The following is a 20,197-nucleotide window of genomic DNA, read 5'->3' as shown; positions in this document are numbered from 1 at the left end:
AATGGAGTCGAAAGAACAGCTCGTGCGTGATAAAAATCTTGCGCATTCATCACGAGAACAAGGATCTCTCGCATCGTTCCATCGCTAAAACGTTGGGAATCGCGAATTCCACGGTGTCGCGAGTGATTAAGCGGTTCGAGGAACGGTTGACCACCGATCGGAAGCCCAGAAGTGAAGGAAAAAGTATTCCGTACAACACCAAAAATCACAACCGCGTAGTTGGGGCCTTCAACCGAAATCCGAACGCCTCCGTTAGGGATGTGGCTAAGAAGCTGCACCTAAGCCGAAGTTTTGTCCAGAAGGCCAAAACTAAGGCTGGGCTTCGAACGTTCAAGGTACAAAAGGCCCCTAATCGCGACGAGAAGCAGAACAAGTCCGCCAAAACCCGTGCCAGGAAGTTGTACCTCAACATGCTGACGAAAGTTGAATGCTGCATCATTGACGACGAAACATATGTTAAGGCCGACTTCAAACAGATCCCCGGCAACCTGTTTTTCACGGCCAAGGATAAGTTCAGCGTTCCGGAGCATGTCCGCACTCAGAAGATGTCCAAATTTGCGAAGAAATTCCTGGTTTGGCAAGCCATCTGCACGTCCGGGAAGCGGAGTGCACCTTTCGTGACCCAGGACACGATGAACGGACAGGTGTACATAAAAGAGTGCCTCCAGAAGCGGCTGCTTCCTCTCCTGAAGGCCCACAACGTCCCAAAAATCTTCTGGCCGGATTTGGCTTCATGCCACTACTCCAAGGACATGCTGAAGTGGTATGCGGACAATAAGGTCAATTTCGTGCCGAAAATGTTCAACCCTCCCAACACTCCGGAGCTCCGCCCCATCGAGAAGTACTGGGCGATTTTATGAAGCAGCACCTTCTTAAACGACCTAAGGTAGTGAAGACAGTCGAGGAACTGAAGAAAGTATGGGTTTACATGCAAATAACGGTTGATTCACAGGTTGTGCAGAATCTTATGGCCGGGGTTAAGGCCAAGGTGCGGGCATTTGCGTATGGACTGTAAATAAAATACGAGTAAAATGGTAAAATGAAGTTTAATAGTTATTTCTCAATCCCTGAAAATTTGATGGCAATCGGATGAAAACTCGAATTTTGCGAATCAATTTTGTGTGTGGCAATTTCATCGTGGACACCCTTTAGGGCATAACCCAAGTAACAATCTAAATGTTTGGAAGATTTATTCTTATTTTATCATTGTTTTATCATAGCATCCCTTGCAGCCTGTGGTTGTATTACGGTTTTGTGTGGTTGTCATAAAATCAGGCCGTCAAGTCGTCTATAAAACTGTTTTATGATTACTAAATTAAAACTCAGACTTCATAGTTTTAACGGTAGCTGTAAGGTGGTTCTGTATCACTACTTATAACTGCAGAATAAAACCATAACAAAACATACAATTATGTTTTATGGCATACTTTTTATGACCAAGATTAAACTTGAAGCAGTATTAGACCTTCATTTAAGCCTCATTACAACTATCATCTTTATCAGAGGCCTAAGATGCACAGATAAGAAATATACTACAACAATAACAAAAAATACTCCGAAAATTGGTACCAATATAAAAAAAAAACAATCTATTCAGATACATGAAATGAAAACTCCTTCAGTGCTTTTGAACACGATGCAGATGAGACGATCGCCAATATGAAACTCCTGGATGATCTAGAGTTATGGGCTCCCTCATATAACATAAGGCACAGTGCGGTGAAGGAGCTCTTAAAAATATTGAACAAGAGGCTTTCCGATACACTTCCGAAAGATCCACGAACAACGCAGACAGTTTCACTAAATCCGGTTGGAGATGGCCACGGTTTTAAACCTTGTATTGAAAAAGCTTTTATTGGACCCATTAAGCATTTTTTACATCTTGATTACAAGACAAAATAGGAGGATCGCTTGGAATGTTGACTTTTTGACAGGCTGCCATGGTTTATGTTTTGTTTTGATCCGCTGTACCGAATTAAACCAGCAAGCTAGTTATAGAGCCTAAATATAACTTAACGCTCTCAATTTGGACTACGAAATGCTAAGATACAACCATTAGGTTTATGTTATCCTACAGAATTCCAATCTAAGAGAATATGTTTTATTAAGGTATTTTTAAGGAGTAGCAAGTTATAACGAAAAAAATGTCGCCGTATGAACAAATTTCACACAGTATGTCACACAGATAATATTTTAATGACTCTTTAATGCATGGTGATAATGCAGACAAATTAAAATTATCCCTATATTTTAGTATTCGTATGGCGCACTAAATTTATGCTCCTATTTTGTATAATTATCACCATAAATATTGCACGGCATGCTGTGAAGCATATACAGATTGGTTTAAAATTGTAATAAAGTCGTCTTATTTTTAATATACAATAATATCAGCTATTATTACCAACTGACAAGGATCATGATTTCACATCAAATATTGAAAGAATAAAACCACAATTAAATATTTCTCAATATTAACTATCATCCAAAAATCCCAACTTAAAACCTTCAAGGTTGTCAACATGTTTTGCGTATCATGTTTTATCAACTTCTTCAGTAGCGATTTATGCGGTTGTAATATAGTTTTATGGTAGTCATTAGAAGGTTGTTAAAACTTTCTGACCTGGACGAGGTTTTATGTTTTCATTTTTAACAACCACGTGTAGAGTGTGATAAAACTGACATAAAACCTATTCTCCTAAGGTAGTTCGCATATCAAGTTTTAATGATTGCAATATAACTGGGCCAATTGGCCATGACATGGCTCTATAGAGGTTCTCAGGAGGTTGTTAAAGCAATGTGGTTGTCAGTAAATGTTTTATAATTTGGTTAAATCAACTGCTATAAAACTTCATTAAAACTAAAATTGTTCCTTGGGAAGTATGACCAGTAGGAAAGAATGCAGTCAGTTGTTAGTTTTTTTTTATATATCTTTATTAAGGAGACTTTCAGCCCTGGGCTGGTTCGTCTCCGGACACCCCAGAAGGGGGTATCCCAAAGGGAGAGAAGGTACAGAGTTTTTATTTTGCGGAGTTGAATGGTGGTTGTGGTTCCAGAGGGGAACTTATTTTGCCTTACTGTCCAATGTTGCTGTCATCTTTTGTGTTTTCTGTTTTTTTTTAGAACCCCAGCAGAGCCCCACCGGTAGTAGCTGCCAGGAGAGACCTGGCACCCGCTACCGGCAGGGAATGCCGGGCCTACTGTCATAATATATATCGGTTAAACCCTCTTGTAGATTCCAGCCTCCTTCGCGAAACATATCAGTTGAGCCTCTGCTACCGGGTCGTTCTGAAGGGCGTCTCGGATGCTGCCCGGGATCCCGTAAAGTTCTCGTGGTCCGTGGAAACAAGGGCAGTTTATTAGAATGTGCTCGACCGTCATTATTGTTCTGCAGGTGTTGCATCTTTGGTGGAAGTTTCTGCCACTGCTGCTCCCCATGTTGTGGGTGATGCGGGTGTGGCCGGTTCTTAACCAGGAAAGGAATCTCTGGTCGTTAAACCTTGGGACATCCGTCCAGGGAAGGGTTACCCCTTTGGTCTTCCGGATGAAGAGGTCTCTCCTGGCGAACCATTCGCGGTCCCATGCCGTCCTGAGGGTTGACTTGATCCAACTTTTCAAGTCCTGTCTGGGGACCGAAGTGTTGACGACTCGGCCATTTCGTCCAATGGCAGCGAGGTGGTCTGCCTCTGTGTTTCCGGCAATTCCGCAGTGTCCCGGTATCCACATGAAAGTGGTGCCAGAGGGGCTGTGGTTTTGTATGGCCTGAATCCAGGGGTGGCGGGCGGTGGCGGATTCCAGTGCCGCGAGGGCACTAGCAGAGTCGGTTAGTACACATAGCGGAGAGGAGGATGGTAGGGAAGCTGCGTAATGGAGGGCTGCAGTCTCGGCCGAGAAGACCGAGCATTGATCGGGGAGTCTCCAGAAGTGTGAGGTCTGTCCATCAGTTACTCCAAAGCCGACCCTGCCTCCTGCCTTGGAGCCGTCGGTGAAACGGAGTTCATAGTTGTGGTACCGTGTTTGTAATAATTCGGTGAGGCAGGATCTCATTGCCGTAGAGTTGTCTCCTGCTCGGAACTGCTTGACCATGGATTTGTCTACTCGGATGGGGGAAGAATCCCACTCTCTGGCTCCGTTCCAGTGGAGCTGAGCTACCGGGGGAGCTCCTGGTGAGCGATTTCCTGGAGGATTCATTTCCCTTCTGTGAGGAGATAGAATTCTCCGTCTCCGCTTAATTTTTCGTCGAGGCCCACGGCTCTGGTACAGATTGTTTCCGCAGTGTAATATCGGAAAAGGAGCACTCCGATTTCAATACAGGCGGTATCGGCTGGTGTTGAGGGCAGAAGTCCAGCCGCAATTCGTGTTGCCTGGTTATATATCGGTGCTAGTCGGGTGACGACCGAATCGCTGGACGCACAGAGGAGCTCAATTCCGTAGGTCAGTCGGCTCTGGCGGTATTGATGGCCCTGTTGCTCGTTTTATGCTGCATGGAGAGGGAGCGGAGGATGTTCAATCGTGTTTGACAATTAGTCTTGACATCATTAAGGTGGGTGCCGAACCGAAAGTTCCGGTCAATCGTGACCCCGAGGATATGGTCTTCTTTCTAGGGATAGTGTGGCTGTTAATTTTGATTGGTGTTGGAAGTGGTCGGTGGCCAAGGTGGCAGACGTTGGAGATTGAGCTCTTTTCAGCAGATATCTCAAAGTCGGTCCTAGCGACCCATCGGCCAACAGCGGAGACCGCAGCTTGGAGCTTTATCCTCATGGCCTTCAGGGTCTTCCCTATGATCAGTAGCAAAATGTCGTCCGCATAGACGAGAATGTAAATCTCCTTGGGGAGCCCCATAAAGATTCCGTTCATTGCCACCAGGAAGATGGTCACTGCAATTACGGAACCCTGGGGAACCCCGGTCTCTTCCCGTCTGGTGCTGGAGCGGTGGTTCCCGACGGTCACCTGGAAGGTTCTGTCCTGCAGGAAATTCTTTAAAAAGTAGAGGATATTTCCTCCGAGGCCCCATCTGGCTAGCTGCTGTAGTACTTGGTGTGTCCAGGCTCTGTTGTAAGCTTTGGCCAGATCCAGGGAGGCCACCTCGACGTGCTGGTCCTTACGGAGTGCCTCATGTACTATCGGTGGTCTAGTAGGTTGTTCCCCTCAAGGAATCTCGCTAATCTCCGGTTGACTAGACGCAGTTGTTAGTTAGAATTCTAAGTGAATAAAGGGTGATACGGTCAAAATTTGGTCAAGGGAAAACGCGTGTAAATCGGTGAAATCGTTTATTTAAAAAATCAAATTAAATTTCTTTTTCAAGTTCAATTAGTATAAAATTCAGGAAAAATATTCAGTTAGGCTTCCGCTTTTCCAAATCCGAATTGCCGGGCCTTACGCTTGACCCCTGCCATCAGATTTTGTACAGCCACCTTGCCCACCTTCTTCGCCGCAGAAAGCCAGTTTGCCTTGAACTGCTGCTCGCGCTTAGCAGTTTTTTGGTCTTCTTTAGGTTCCGCTTGACAATAGCCCAGTATTTCTCAATTGGGCGGAGCTCTGGCGTGTTGGGAGGGTTCTTGTCCTTGGAAACCACCTGCACGTTGTTGGCGGCGTACCACTCCATGGCCTTTTTACCGTAATGGCAAGATGCCAAATCCGGCCAAAACAGTACGGAACAACCGTGTTTCTTCAGGAAAGGCAGCAGACGTTTATTCCAACACTCTTTCACGTAAATTTCTTGGTTGACAGTCCCGGAAGCTATGAAAATGCTGCTTTTCAAGCCACAGGTACAGATGGCTTGCCAAACCAGATATTTCTTTGCGAACTTTGACAGTTTCATGTGCTTGAAAACATCTGCTACCTTTCCCCTTCCTTTTGCCGTATAAAACTCCTGTCCCGGAAGCTGCTTGTAGTCGGCTTTGACGTAGGTTTCGTCGTCCATTACCACGCAGTCAAACTTCGTCAGCATCGTCGTGTACAGCCTCCGGGATCGCGCTTTGGCCGTCGTATTTTGTTTATCATCGCGATTTGGAGTCACTACCTTCTTGTAAGTCGATAGTCCGGCTCGTTTTTTGGCTCGATGCACGGTTGTAGACGATACACCCAGCTTATTTGCGGCATCTCGGAGAGAGAGGTTAGGGTTTCGCTTGAAACTACCGGCAACTCTCTTTGTCGTCTCAGCGGCTTCCGGTTTTCGATTTCCCCCCGATCCAGACTTCCTGGCTGTCGACAAACGTTCCCCAAACACTTTAATTACATTTGTAACGGTTGATTTGGCAACTTTTAGCGATTTTGCCAACTTTGCGTGCGAGTAGCTCGGATTTTCACGATGCGCGAGCAAAATTTTGATACGCTGCTCTTCTTGCTTGGACGGCATTTTGACAACTGAAGAGTGAATTCCAAAATCAAAATAGGAGCAACATTCTACACACACACACCTTCAAAATGAGGGGTGTTCAGGTTTTTTTAAATGCAAAATTGAAAGAAATACGTCAAGTTGATATTGACCAAATTTTGACCGTATCACCCTTTAGTTCAGTTTTGATTTAACTTTAGTGATTTGATGTAACAAATTGTGAAATAAATATTTTTATAACCCACTCACAACGCGACTGTTATAACTATATGTCTGTGATGGCCAATGTAACCCTGGCATCTAAAAAAAAGACCAGTTTCAGGCCAAATAGGATACAGAAATAACAATTTAAGACTCGACCTTTTCTGATTTGCATGAAACTTCGCATAATTATGTGTTATGGGCAATCATTCACATTTGTGCAAACATTCGGCCATTTTGGATATTGTAAATGTTCTCAAAATGGCGACTTTGACATTTTTCAATCAATTGAAGTACTAAAACGTTACTTCTGATTAAAATAACGTCTGGAGAATCAGATCAGAAGTGACGTTGCGGTGCTATAATTTATTGAAAAATTACAAAGACACTTTAAAAAAAAAAAAAACAACATCCAAAATTGTAGTTTTTAAGTGACAATGTGAATTATTGCCTCTAATACACAACTGTGCAAAGTTTTATACAAATCGGAGATGGTCTCATTTTTCCGATTCGTCATTTGACGTAAAACTGCTCTTGCCATTACTCGCCGAGTTTTGAAGAACCATGATGTTATGTCACATGACGGATGGTACTTATACATTCCCAAAGAGGGTTATTGTGACCGTCAATAGGGCCATTACCAACCGATAATTGTAAAATCAGGCAGTTGGATGTGTCACACGACAAGTTATAATTTCATTTCCTAGATGGCCAATGCACAGTGGTCCAGAATGCAGATTTAGGTGGAATGATATGTTTTGAGCCTGAAATTGAAACTTTAGACTAAAAGTTTCTTGTACAAAGTTGCTTCTTATAGTTATGCCCTCGTTTTTATGACAATGAATTCTAGGGTGGTTCCTATTATCATTAAAATCAAAAATCTAACTTATTTGTTATCTAACGCCGCCACGCCGCCGCCGCCGAAAGCAAACGGCGTGACGCCACCACGCCGCCGCCGCCGGCAGAAAACAACATATCACGCCGCCGCCGATATTTTTTTGATCGGCGCACAGGTCTAGTCCTGATTAGCCTCCCAAAGTTACAACTCATTTGGTTAGAAACAGACTTCGCACAAGCCATTTGAAGTTTACATGGAAATTACTATGGGAAATCTCAACTTTTGTTCATTGCCTTCTAGTCTTTTTCCATATTGAGCTACGAAACAGTTCGATAGCCATTCTTATTGAAAATTTTCTTAGTTACAACTTTGCTCAAGATCGTTTCTATGTAAATCGAGATAGGAAAAAGTTATTAATTATTTAAGAGATTGGTAAACTTATGACATGATCAAGCAGCTGCTCTGTAGGCAACACTGTATTTCGCAGTGTGACATAGTAGCCATGATTGTTGTGTCCTATTCAACGCCCCAGAAACACCAATGTTGCCTGCTGAGCAGTTGATTGAGCATGATCATCAGTGTATTGAACCATTGATAACTTGCGATCCTTGCATTTAATCAAAAAGTGGTCTTGAGCAAAGTTGTAGCTGGGAAAATTTCCTACAAGTACAGTTGAAAGCTTTTGAAGCAGACTGATATGGTGAATTATTAGATTGACATGAACAAAAATCTTGGTTTTACCATAGTAATCCCTTAGTAGTCCCATAGTAAAACTTCAAATGATTTGTGCCATCTCAGTTTCTCACCAAATGGGTTCAAATTTTGAGAGGTTAGTCAGGATCCGATTTGGAATCGTTTAAGTATTGTGGAGCGAAAATTTTAAATTTTGCATCAGGAACCATCGGTATACCCGCATTGGTTGAAAATTACATCATTTGAGTGAGAAAATGTTATGAGAAATTATGTTTTAAGAGCTCATTTAATTTTGAAATCTATGCAAATTTAGACGTTAGGCAAAGGTCAAGCTTCTCCGTGTGCTCATTATTCACGTCCATATATATATTCTTGAGAATTCATCTGATTAGCTATTGGAAACGATTAAAATACTTTTGATTTTAAAAGAAAACTTTTGATGGATTCCTTAGTATTCGACTATATAGAAAATCTATCGTTCTGGCACTTAAAAAAAACACATTTTTGTATCTCAAAGTAATAAAAGACCTTCTGGGAAGGAAACCGTTAATTCCCACACAAACAGTTGTACTTAAACATTCTACTTACCACCCCTTTGCCGATGTTCCGCACCACGCACGGCAGCACGGCAATGGATCCCACCTGGGACGATATCGTCGTAAGGTTGTCCGTTTCGAAGAACATCTTACTAAAGTTGCCATCGACTTCGCGGAATTCACCTTCGACCCGATTTGCCGGGGACTCCGTTTCCAATGAGGTGCCCTTGGGGACAGCCTTTCCACTGCCGCCGCTACTTCTCACACTATTTGCCCGGCCAGTGGGGGACTTTTCGACGCTGACCTTATCACCTACACTTAAATTAGCACTTTTAATCTTACTACTGCTACCACTGCTGCTGCTTACACCTAAATTAACTAGATTGGATTTTGATCCCATGAGGGACACATGGGATATTTCCCGTGGACTGACGACGTCGGCCACCAGTGGGCTAGTTCGTAACAGTACATTTTCACCTTTACTGATAGGATTAACACCTGCCTTGCCACTGTCACTGCTAACCAGCGGTTCGGGGAGCAGTTGCTCGGGAAACCGGAATCCTCCCAGCAGCAGCAAAGGATCCGTAACAGTGGTATCGGACGAATCTGGCACGGTGCCATCATCGTGGCCCCGCAGTGACGCTGGTGCCGGTTGGACTAGCGCCTCGAACCTTGGAGCTTGGTCCTGCTGCTGGGAGTGGACACCTTCGGTGGAAATTGTACTGGTGCCGGTGGTGGGTCTTTCGGTATAAAAAGGGTTTGTGCTGAATGAAGCGATGGAACTGCTGCTGGTACCACTGGCTGTGGTGCTGATGTTCAATGTTGCTGGCGTCGTTGATACCATCAGTCCTGTAATGAAAAGATGAAAGGGTGGAATTTAATATCGAAAGTATGTTGGAATATGAATGGTGTCGGAAAGCTGCTGGATTTCACAAATTAGCTTACTAAAGTTAATTAGATTAGTTATTTTTTTTCTATTTGGTCGAAGAACTTGAGCTCAAAAGTGGTTGCCAATATTTTCTCCTGGGCTGTTGCATTGATAAATAAATAAATATTTTAGTTTGGATTATATCGGGGTGGGTAAGTGGGACCTTACAACTTGATAGCTCAGCATATCAAATATTAAACCAAATTAAACCAAACCAAATATACCATGTAAGAAACCAACAGAATTGTTTCCTAGATTTCTTGTTAACGAATATACATGAAGATTTTTGTGTTAGTGAATATATTTCTCCTTTATGGAAGAATGAAGCATTTCTCACAGCAATCGAGTATTCCATATTTGTTCATGATAGTCAACACCCCAACGACTGTGAGTATGAAAATGTGTTCTACTACAAAAATGCTAATTCAAATCAAAGATGACATTGGATGAAAAGGAAGGTAATAATTCGAATGATATATGTAATCTTTTCGCCACTTTTTTTCAAGAAACATACACGAAATTTTCAGATAATGATCATGATTATGAATATTTTTCTTATTTTCCTGACTTTTCAACTACTGTTGGCGTTAATACACTGAAAATGTATTTTCGTTAGTTCTCTGAAAACCGTTTCGTAAAATGAATATCGTACACACAACACATCTTTCATAAATGGTACGAAACATTCGTTTTTCCTGTCATCTGGCGCAATGTCAATATTACGCCTTATTCGTATAATATACAAATACATCTTCGTACAATCAAACCAACAACTGCGCTTATTGTCGCCTAAAGTGCTGATTGTGTGTATGAGATGGGATATTTTATTTTTTAGAAATATTGTCGGTTTGACCAATACATGCAAGCTACCACAATAAATCATCGCGGTGGTTTTATGTTAGAGAAAAAAATACATGCAAGCAACAGAAAAAGCAAGAGAAATCGAAGTACCGCTCCATGAGCGCTTCTTATTTGCCTTTAGTTTTACCTCTTCTTATAGCACAGATAGAGTAATGGATATAGCACAGATCTTACGATCGCAAGGTTCATGAGTCGTGTCCGGTCTGAAGCCTAATTTTATTTTTTTGTCATTTATTCCTTCCAATGATGAAGTTATTTTTACCCATCCTCACTAACACACTCCACATTTTTCGGTTTCCACAACCAACACTTGTGGACCGCTGGTTGGGTGTAGCGATAGCGAGTGTGGCAGTTCTAACGAAACTAGCTTCATACAATGTACAAATCCATTTCGTTGCAGAAAACAACGAATAAATTCGTAGAACAAACGAGCGATTTCGTTGTATAAACGAAATTTTATTTTCAGTGTAACATTTAGGTTCATGATATTTGGAATGGCCTACGAGATTTGGACCCATACATAAATCTGGTAAAAAATCCGATATTTGAAATTATCGTGGGATTGCTATCATTTCGTGCATTCAAAAACTCTTCGAATCAATTATAAATAAAAACGTTTTTTGCCAAATAAAACAAAGAATAACTAGTGCACAACACGGCTTTTTTAAAGGCCGTTCAACCACCACAAACCTTTTGGAATTTGTGGACTTCGTATTAAATGCAATGGACAGAGGTTACTAAGTAGAAGCTCTATATACGGAATTGCAATTTTAGACATTGAAATTGTCGGGTAAAAAGGTAAATGAATCATTAAACAATGACGATGTTCCTCAATAAGTAAAAAAATCTCCTTTAAATGGATTGGGTTGCTCGTTAAATGATTGATCAAAATACGTTAAAAATCTTAAAATGCTCGGTAAATATTTAAAGTACGCTCGCTAAAATAGAGAAAACTGTACATTAAGCATTTGAAAATGCTTCTTAGCATGCACCGCTTTGCACCATTTCGAAGTGTAATTGTACCATATATCATTGGAAAAGCTGCTTCAGAAAGGTCAATAAGTACCATGAAATCAGCTGAAATTTTCAGTAAATCATTGTGTGCATTTGTGCATTTTTGTAGACAACCCTTCCGTGAAGTAAGAGATGAATATACAATTTCCAGTCATTGTGTCCCAGTCTTATTATCCTCCTGTTTCAGTGCTACTTGCCCCAGCCCAGCCAGCATTTGGTCGACCGTTTGAGAGTAGTATCTGCAGAAACCAGTTTCCTACCTAGCTTCTTCCAATTAATTGCATCTATTGTGACTTACCCATACGTAATTTTGTGGGACGACATAGTGGAAACGTGTGAGCGTAGTTCGAGCATATACCCTATATAATTTAAAAATCAGCTAGGAAACTAACTTCAAAGTGAAGTATTTTAGTCACTTGAAGGTGTCACCTGGGACGAGCTTATATATAATTAATATAAGTCAAAGTCAAAAACAACTTGAAACACGTTAAATTTTGGATAGCATGCACAAGTGCAAGTGCTTGGCATGGGTTATGGTTGATTGGGTAGATTTGAGATTTAAATTAATTATTAAATTTGGCTAATGAGATGTGATAATCATCAAACGAAAATTTAGACAGCCTAATGACATTAGGTAGATTAGAAAAGGATTTAGGATGCGGGGAGTCCGCTTACGGAGGCAACTAGCCTTTTCATAGCCTCATGTGAAATTTCCTCAAAACCCCGCAATAATGTCATTTCCTCAAAACCCCGCAATAACCGACCTCTTCAATCCCTTCCTTTTCCCATGGCGTTCAAGTGGTCCGCATAGACTATTCAGCCATTACACTTCCTTTATCCTCGGCTTTGGATTGACTTGCGCTCCCATTGCCCCACCAAAAGCTGTAAAATGAAAATGAAAATGAAATAAATAGCCCAGCATCCTTTCCTTCGAAATTAGAGAGGTGAAGAGGTAGAATTTGTCTCATGTTAAACAACGATGAATGAATTAATGATTCCCACTGGACCTTGATGGAGCTAGATTTGCGATCGGGAGTGCTGATAGGCAGCTAGCAAGCTTTTATTGAATATTGAGCAGTCCACGTGATGTATTCTAGGATAGCTCACATGGCAAGGCAAGTGGCTGGTGATCGGAGGGTACATGGTTCGAAACCCATGCAACGGACATGCATATGTATGCAATAAATTTTCTAGTATCTATGTGATGCGTGCTTCATCACAAATAGGAAAACAATCCATAAAGCGAAAGACAACTCTGTCTGTCTCCACCGTTCTTTATTTTCGGGCTAATTTTCCTGCAGTCGAATAATCGTTTAATAAATGTATAATAATGCCAAATCAAAACTTTACTTCACATGATAATCAAGCGTATACATCATCGCTGTTTAAGGAACAAAGATGTCCAATAAACGCGAAAAACAATAAAACATTTGATCGAATAAGCTCTGTTACAACTCATGGAAGTCGAATAAAAGCTTCTCGGCATACCTTAATCAACACCATGTTGTGGTTGAATAAATTTTCCAGTTTTGTGTGAACAAAGCCTGAACAGAAGTTATTATTAAAAATTGTACAAGTATTATTAAGTATGTAGTTGAATGAAATTGGCAAGAAGTCGTTTCTTCAATAGGCGATTGTTTGTAGGGGATAGCCATAAAATTTATTTATTATTATATATCAATTCACATTGAAGAAATTTCCAGTGATTGACCGGTGGCGGAGAGTTCGGTGAGATCAATCTTATTGTAAGTTAATCAAAAATGCTGTTCCACTATTACTAAACACACGCAGGATTTGAAAACATCATGTTTTTGAATCTGGAAGCGAGTTGGCATTGCCATAGTCCACTTGATAATGGTATTGTTTATATGCGGGGCTTATAGTACGCGAAAGTGATCTCGGAATTGACGTGAATTACCAGGCATTCTGAAATGGGCTGCAGAATCTGCAGTAAAGCTATCATATTCTTACTCCCGGAGTAAAGCTGCTTTAAATAGTAACCTCAAGGATTATTACAAGCAGTTTTCTTCCATAATACCACTGCCGGCCATTGGAGGTTAAATTGAATACAAACACAAACACATACATATCGCTCTATCAGGAATGATTCAAAATTAGAAACTCAGTAATAAATCAGAAAACTACTAATCAGGATTTTCTGGACACCTTTGAAATTTGAAAGATACTTATGTAGTTTAACATAAGTTTTAACTTCAGTTAAATTACTCAATTGACCTTGTGACCTCTTCGGCCTCATCACAGTCCTCATAAAAGCATTCGACCTAATTGCGTTCAGCCTATTGGCATCAAACCTAACCCTCCATCATCAAACAAATGTTGCCCCCTCACCCTATGTCGAAACCTGGCTACGTCCTTGAAAGCAAATTAAATGCGCAGAGTCAAAGATGATTGCATGAGCCCACACGCTATTTCAAAACTACCCAAATTTGGGTAGCATCCACCCAGATCGGTAAAAACTGAACCTACCCAAAAATGGGTAAACATGCATTTACCTAAATCTGGGTAAACGTACCTGCGACAGAAACTGGATAACGGTTACTCAGATGTTGAAATTTGATAAAAGGGTAAACTTGACCCATTTTAATAGAAAATAGATTATAATGACCGCTGCAGTAGCTCTATCAACCTTGATATTTTGCAGATTTCAGCTGCTACCTCAGTTCAGCTGTCCAGGTCGTCGAAATGCTGATATTATTCATGAGAAGCAAAAGTTCAAATATTATAATTTTATTATTTTTATGTTATGCATATTTTCATTGTTATCAGTAACCATGCAATTAAGTTTTACTGTGGTGCAATAAGTTTATATCGAGTTGAGGCGAGTTTACTGTAAAGATTTTCAGCTCTTCAATGAGGAAACATCTTTTGAGTTCGTTGATGACGGAACATCTTTGGATTTATAACGTAATGATTAGTTTTTCTCAGCCTTCACTCAAGTTAGATCCATTGCTTTAAATAAGATAAGTTATTTTCAGATCGTTGAATATTTGGATATATGACATCATTAGATTTACTTAATAATAATACACTTTTTTCATTCATGCGGGATGTATGGATTTTAATTATTTAAGTTTGCTTTCAGCTCTTCGATGATGAAACACCTCTAGGTTTATATTATAATATTTTATTTATATTATTGAATTTTGCATTTATACTATAAATATTCACTTTTTCAGCTAAGAGATGAACTAGCCTACAGAAATTAAAGTTAAGTTAAAGTTAAGTTAAAGTTAAGTTAAAGTTAAGTTAAAGTTAAGTTAAAGTTGAGTTAAAGTTAAGTTAAAGTTAAGTTAAAGTTAAGTTAAAGTTAAGTTAACGTTAAGTTAAAGTTAAGTTAAAGTTAAGTTAAAGTTAAGTTAAAGTTAAGTTAAAGTTAAGTTAAAGTTAAGTTAAAGTTAAGTTAAAGTTAAGTTAAAGTTAAGTTAAAGTTAAGTTAAAGTTAAGTTAAAGTTAAGTTAAAGTTAAGTTAAAGTTAAGTTAAAGTTAAGTTAAAGTTAAGTTAAAGTTAAGTTAAAGTTAAGTTAAAGTTAAGTTAAAGTTAAGTTAAAGTTAAGTTAAAGTTAAGTTAAAGTTAAGTTAAAGTTAAGTTAAAGTTAAGTTAAAGTTAAGTTAAAGTTAAGTTAAAGTTAAGTTAAAGTTAAGTTAAAGTTAAGTTAAAGTTAAGTTAAAGTTAAGATAAAGTTAAGTTAAAGTTAAGTTAAAGTTAAGTTAAAGTTAAGTTAAAGTTAAGTTAAAGTTAAGTTAAAGTTAAGTTAAAGTTAAGTTAAAGTTAAGTTAAAGTTAAGTTAAAGTTAAGTGAAAGTTAAGTTGAAGGTAAGTTGAAGTTATGTTAAAGTTAAGTTAAAGTTAAGTTAAAGTTCAATTGAATATCATTTTATAATCTTTTTATACTCACGAGTGCGTGTGTGTGCGTGAGTATGCGTGTTTTTTTGTGTTTGTGTACCTATTATAAATCACTACAATCAGCATTAGTTTACTAAAAACGATCCTTGCTGCTGCAAACCTTTCCCCTCATCCAACATCCCAGTGATTTCTCGTGGAAGCGCAGAGGATTTCTCGGTTTCCTTCACAGCGAGTATCACGTCAACACATTCCTTCCCATTCCCTATTGGACCTGCATTCGGACACGGCCGGCGCTGGTATTGCTAAATATTAGATCTTCAGTTTTTACACATTGAGGATGAATGTTAGTCCCAAACATCATCTGTTGGTTCTCTATGTAATTGCAGCTGATCTGGTAATAACAGAGTAGCAACCGTGGGCGGTCAATAATGCTAATGCTGATGCTCTATGACCGCTGCAGTAGCTCTATCAAACATAACCTCACCCGACTAGCTCCTCTAGCCTGTTATTGATTGTAGGTGTCGTATTGTCGGAAAAATATAAAATACGTAATACGACATTGAAATACAAAAAAAAAACGATGCCGTTACAAATGCTAACCAATTATTGAGATTTTATATTAAATGAGATCTATACATTAAGAACTACATTAAACATTTGGCATCGAGAAAAGCGTCACAGAATATTTCCTCGAATATCTCGATAACCTAGAACTAGGAGAATGTTCAAAGTCTAGAAACTAACAATATACTTACTATCTTCGCCATGCAAGCAGTTCCACATCTGTACATTTTTTAGCATCAGATTTATATATTTTGAGCATTAAAAGTTTCACTGACAGCGCAACAATCTCCCTTTCATACCTGCGCCATTTTTAACTTTGGGAAAATTTCGATTTGAACTATTAACCCAGAATCTGGGTAGATTCTTCTCATGAGAACAAAACTAGTTTACCCAGATTTTGACAACTCCTTACTGGATAAAAGAATGGGTGCCCTCTATCGAGTCACTGGGTAGATTCAGAATAGCGTGCAGGAACAAGTTTTCTTAGTTGAATGTTAAAATAAAATCTTTTCGCCTTTCGTACACTCCATTAATACGGCGCTAACAACGTTTGGTAGTTTCGGTCTGTTGACACTGACAACGTCAATTTATTGCGCAAAAGCCGCATATCCAATCCACGCTGCCAAACGACCAGAAAATGACCATGATATGCAACAAATCGTGATAATCGAATACAATTCACCCTCCGGATTGCCATCATTTATCGACACACCCCCAGCAATAGGTTCTCCACAGCACAGTCAATACATCAGCCATTAGACGGCATAACGATGACAAACGGAAATACAAAGTCAATTTGAGCAATATTTGATGATTCACTCCATAGAGTGGAGCAAACTGACCGTGTGTAAACAGCCCAAAATCATCAGCAGTAGCAAATCATCAGCACATCCCCCATCGCCGTCTGCATCAAACAGCTCCAACTGTGCAGCGGTAATAATACCGGTTCGGTTTGGATCGAAGCCACCGCCCCCTGGTGAGCCCGTTCCAGCCCATAAAAATAATACAATTTTTCCAAGCCATAAAGTTACACGTATATAACAAATTAGATTTTGCAGCAAGCCCTCCAGCCAGGGATTCTCGTCGTCCGGTTCTGATGAGGCTCTCGGCAGCAACAATACATCCGGGCTGCTCCAAACGAGATAGCTCAAAATTGTTTCTAATTCGGTACATTTGACACACGCCATTGGTGTTTGCCTTTCCCGCATCCGCTTCCTCTGGCTACTCGCTCGCTCTCAAACCTCATCAACTAGGGTCCAAATTGGTGCTGGGCGGGCAGAAAATCCGAGCAAGATATATGACAATGGCATCTAGGGAGGCATCGTAGACTACCTACTGTTCAGCCCGGATGGGACGATTGCTTGTTTTTGTGTAGATAGGTATATGTTGAGAATGGGACGAGAATCAAAAATCGACGGGATTGGGACTGAGAAAGAACCAGTGGCGGTTAGTATGTAGGTGGTCGGCACAGTTGCCAGAATTATTTTTCGAATATCGGTATCAATTTCTGCTATTAATCGGTATTTACATACATGTTTGGAGCGATGGTGCACGTTATGAGGGTGCTATACAGAATGGGTTGATCGTGACTGTATGAACACACCTATCTTAAGGGGCTGTTCATTAACTACGTACATATTTAGAAAGTATAACCGACTTTTATTATTTTCTATTGAACTTTCAACAGCTGAACTGTTCGGTAAAAAAATAAGCATTTTAATTCATTAGACAAGCAAAACTTCACCAAAATGTCAAGACTCGATTATATAAACAAGGTTGACAGTATTATGAAATTAAAGTTGAGTGAAAAAGTTTCTGAAATGCGGGTCAAAGTTTTATCAAACGTTCAGCTGTTGAAAGTTCGGTAAAAAATTACCGAAGTCGCTAATCATTTTGTGCGGTGCACAACGTAAAAATCTCCGGAATGGAACTCCCTTCGGGGAATAATCAAAAATTGCCACTGGATAACAACCAACAGGCCAGAGATTGTTGGATTCTCTAGTTGGTGCTCCAGCAGCGGGTATTTGATTACAGTTAAGCAATAGGTGATCCGTGTGCAGTCAAAACGGTATCCACATTAGACTACCACGGGAGGGATCTAATTGTGGACCGAATCGAAGGAATCAACACTAATTGCTTCCTTGGGTGCTGCTCCGATGAGCAACGGGACGGGTGGAACGTTCGGCAACAGGTTCAGCAACAGCAGCGATCAGATGCTTCAGTTCCGCAGTGGATAGGATCGGAATGATGCTCCTTTTAGTGGAGAAATGAAAAATTCGGCTTCTCTGTGTAACAATGTTTATTTTCTTGACTTTAATCGTAAGACGACTAAAAAACTAATAAAAAAACTGCGCCCTTTGACGTTCACTTATATACTAACACTTTCTCTGTCGTGCGTGAGGGTTATACAGAATAGGCTCCGCCTATTTACATGGGAATGTCGAAAGAGGCACAAACAAAAATATGGATTTGACACTGACAACGGGAAAGACGAGGGGTTCTAGATGGGCAAAAAGATTCAACTTTTCGTTTGGAATGTAAGGGAAGATAGGGACAAAATGGACATATTAACGCAAATTCAAACGTTCGGAACCGAACATTCTCCCCCCGGGTTGCGATGTGGATCTGCAGGTGCGAGAGCTTTATCATTTTCTTCAATTGGAAGTGGTGCTAGCCTTGAGACTGAGCGACGGTATACTCCAGTAGATGTCTTGACGTCTACTACCCTAACTATTGAATCACTGCCAGGATAAACCTTCAAAATCTTGCCCAGTTTCCATGATTGTGGAGGAAGGTTGTCCTCCTTAATAAGGACAATTAGCCCGGGAACTACGTTCGAAGAACCTTTGATCCATTTTGAACGAGCTTGCAAGGTATTTAGGTACTCGTTTGACCAACGTCTCCAAAAATGCTCCCGGAGAGCTTGCAAATACTTCCAACGGTTTAAACGATTTGTAGGGATTTCTTCAAGCGTAGGTTCTGGAATAGCGACCAACTCTCTGCCAATAATAAAATGGCCAGGTGTCAAGGCAGATGGTTCATGGGTATCCAACGAGTTGGCGAAGAGAGGCCGCGAATTAAGCACTGCCTCAATTTGTGTAAGGACAGTGTAGAATTCTTCAAAGGTGAGACAGGCATTGGACAAAATCTTACGTAAGTGGGTTTTTGTACTCTTCACACCAGCCTCCCACAATCCCCCAAAATTCGGAGACCGAGGTGGTATGAATTTCCAGACGATTTCTCGAGCGCTACAGAATTCATCAATCCTTCCTTTGACCTGATCATCCCGGAACATTAAATAAAGATCGTGAAGATCCGACCTTGCTCCAGCAAAGTTTGTGCCGTGGTCAGAGTGAATTTCCTCTACCAGACCACGACGGCTAATAAATCGGAGGAGAGCTGCTACAAAAGCCGCGGACGAGAGATCAGAAACTAATTCTAAGTGAATGGCCTTGGTAGCGAGACACACAAAAATACAAATGTAGGCCTTTACTCGCACGGACTTCCGAAGACCAACCTTTATGAATACCGGCCCGGCAAAGTCCACACCGGTGCGAGAAAATGGAGCGGAAGGAACGACACGAGCTTCGGGCAAACGACCCATCATGGGCTGTAAACAACGAGGGCGAGATCGAAAACAGGTAACACATTTTCTCAATACCTTACGAATGGTTGATTTGGCGTTAATCAACCAGAACCTCTGTCGCAGAAGTGACATCAATCCGGAGGGTCCAAGATGAAGATTTTCCAAATGCATATCACGAATAAGCTGTTCACAAACAGGGCTCTTATTCGGAAGCAATAATTGGTGTCGAGCATCATAAGGCAGGCGAGAATTCTCTAATCTACCACCTACTCTCAACAGGCCATCCACCAACACTGGATCTAGCGTTGCTAGATGACGACTAGGCTTTCCACACGAAATCAGATTAATTTCATCCGACCATTCCAGACGTTGAACCAATCCAATAATAACAGTCATCGATTTACGTAATTCGGGTACGGTCAAATTTTTATTACACAAACGGTCCGCTCGGCTGCATCTGCAGTTGTTCACAAAACGTAAGACATACCCAACAACCCTCTGCAATTTTCGGAATGAACCGAAAGCTTCAAGAAAAGGAACGTCTTGCTGAACAACCGGAACAGAGACAGCAGTTATAACCGAAATAACATCTGGTAATTCTGATTCTGGTAACGAATCAGGAACGGCGACTTCATACTGGTGTAATTTCAAAAAGGACGGTCCACTCCACCACAAACTATTAATCGCTAGAACCTGTGGAAACTGTCCTCTGGACACAACATCGGCTGGGTTGTCTTCAGAACGGATGTATGACCAGTAACATCCGTCGGTGTTT

General features: G+C 40.6%; 1 protein-coding gene across 1 annotated transcript in view; it reads right to left on the bottom strand.

Moving 5' to 3' along the window:
• Nucleotides 1–20,197, bottom strand: part of LOC135710604 (uncharacterized) — a 297,590-nt gene that overhangs the window by 42,969 nt on the left and 234,424 nt on the right. Inside the window, exon 3 of the mRNA XM_065233225.1 lies at nucleotides 8,658–9,454. Within this exon, the coding sequence (XP_065089297.1) occupies nucleotides 8,658–9,454 (797 nt within the window). The remainder of the gene's footprint in view (nucleotides 1–8,657; nucleotides 9,455–20,197) is intronic.

The sequence above is a fragment of the Ochlerotatus camptorhynchus genome, unplaced genomic scaffold (assembly GCF_037179485.1).
Source record: "Ochlerotatus camptorhynchus isolate MF236.1 unplaced genomic scaffold, CSIRO-AGI_Acam_v1.1 ptg000392l, whole genome shotgun sequence".
NCBI classification, from domain to species: Eukaryota; Metazoa; Arthropoda; class Insecta; order Diptera; family Culicidae; genus Ochlerotatus; species Ochlerotatus camptorhynchus.
The sequence above is the reverse complement of the archived record's forward strand: the minus strand, read 5'-3'. Positions and strand labels throughout refer to the sequence as shown.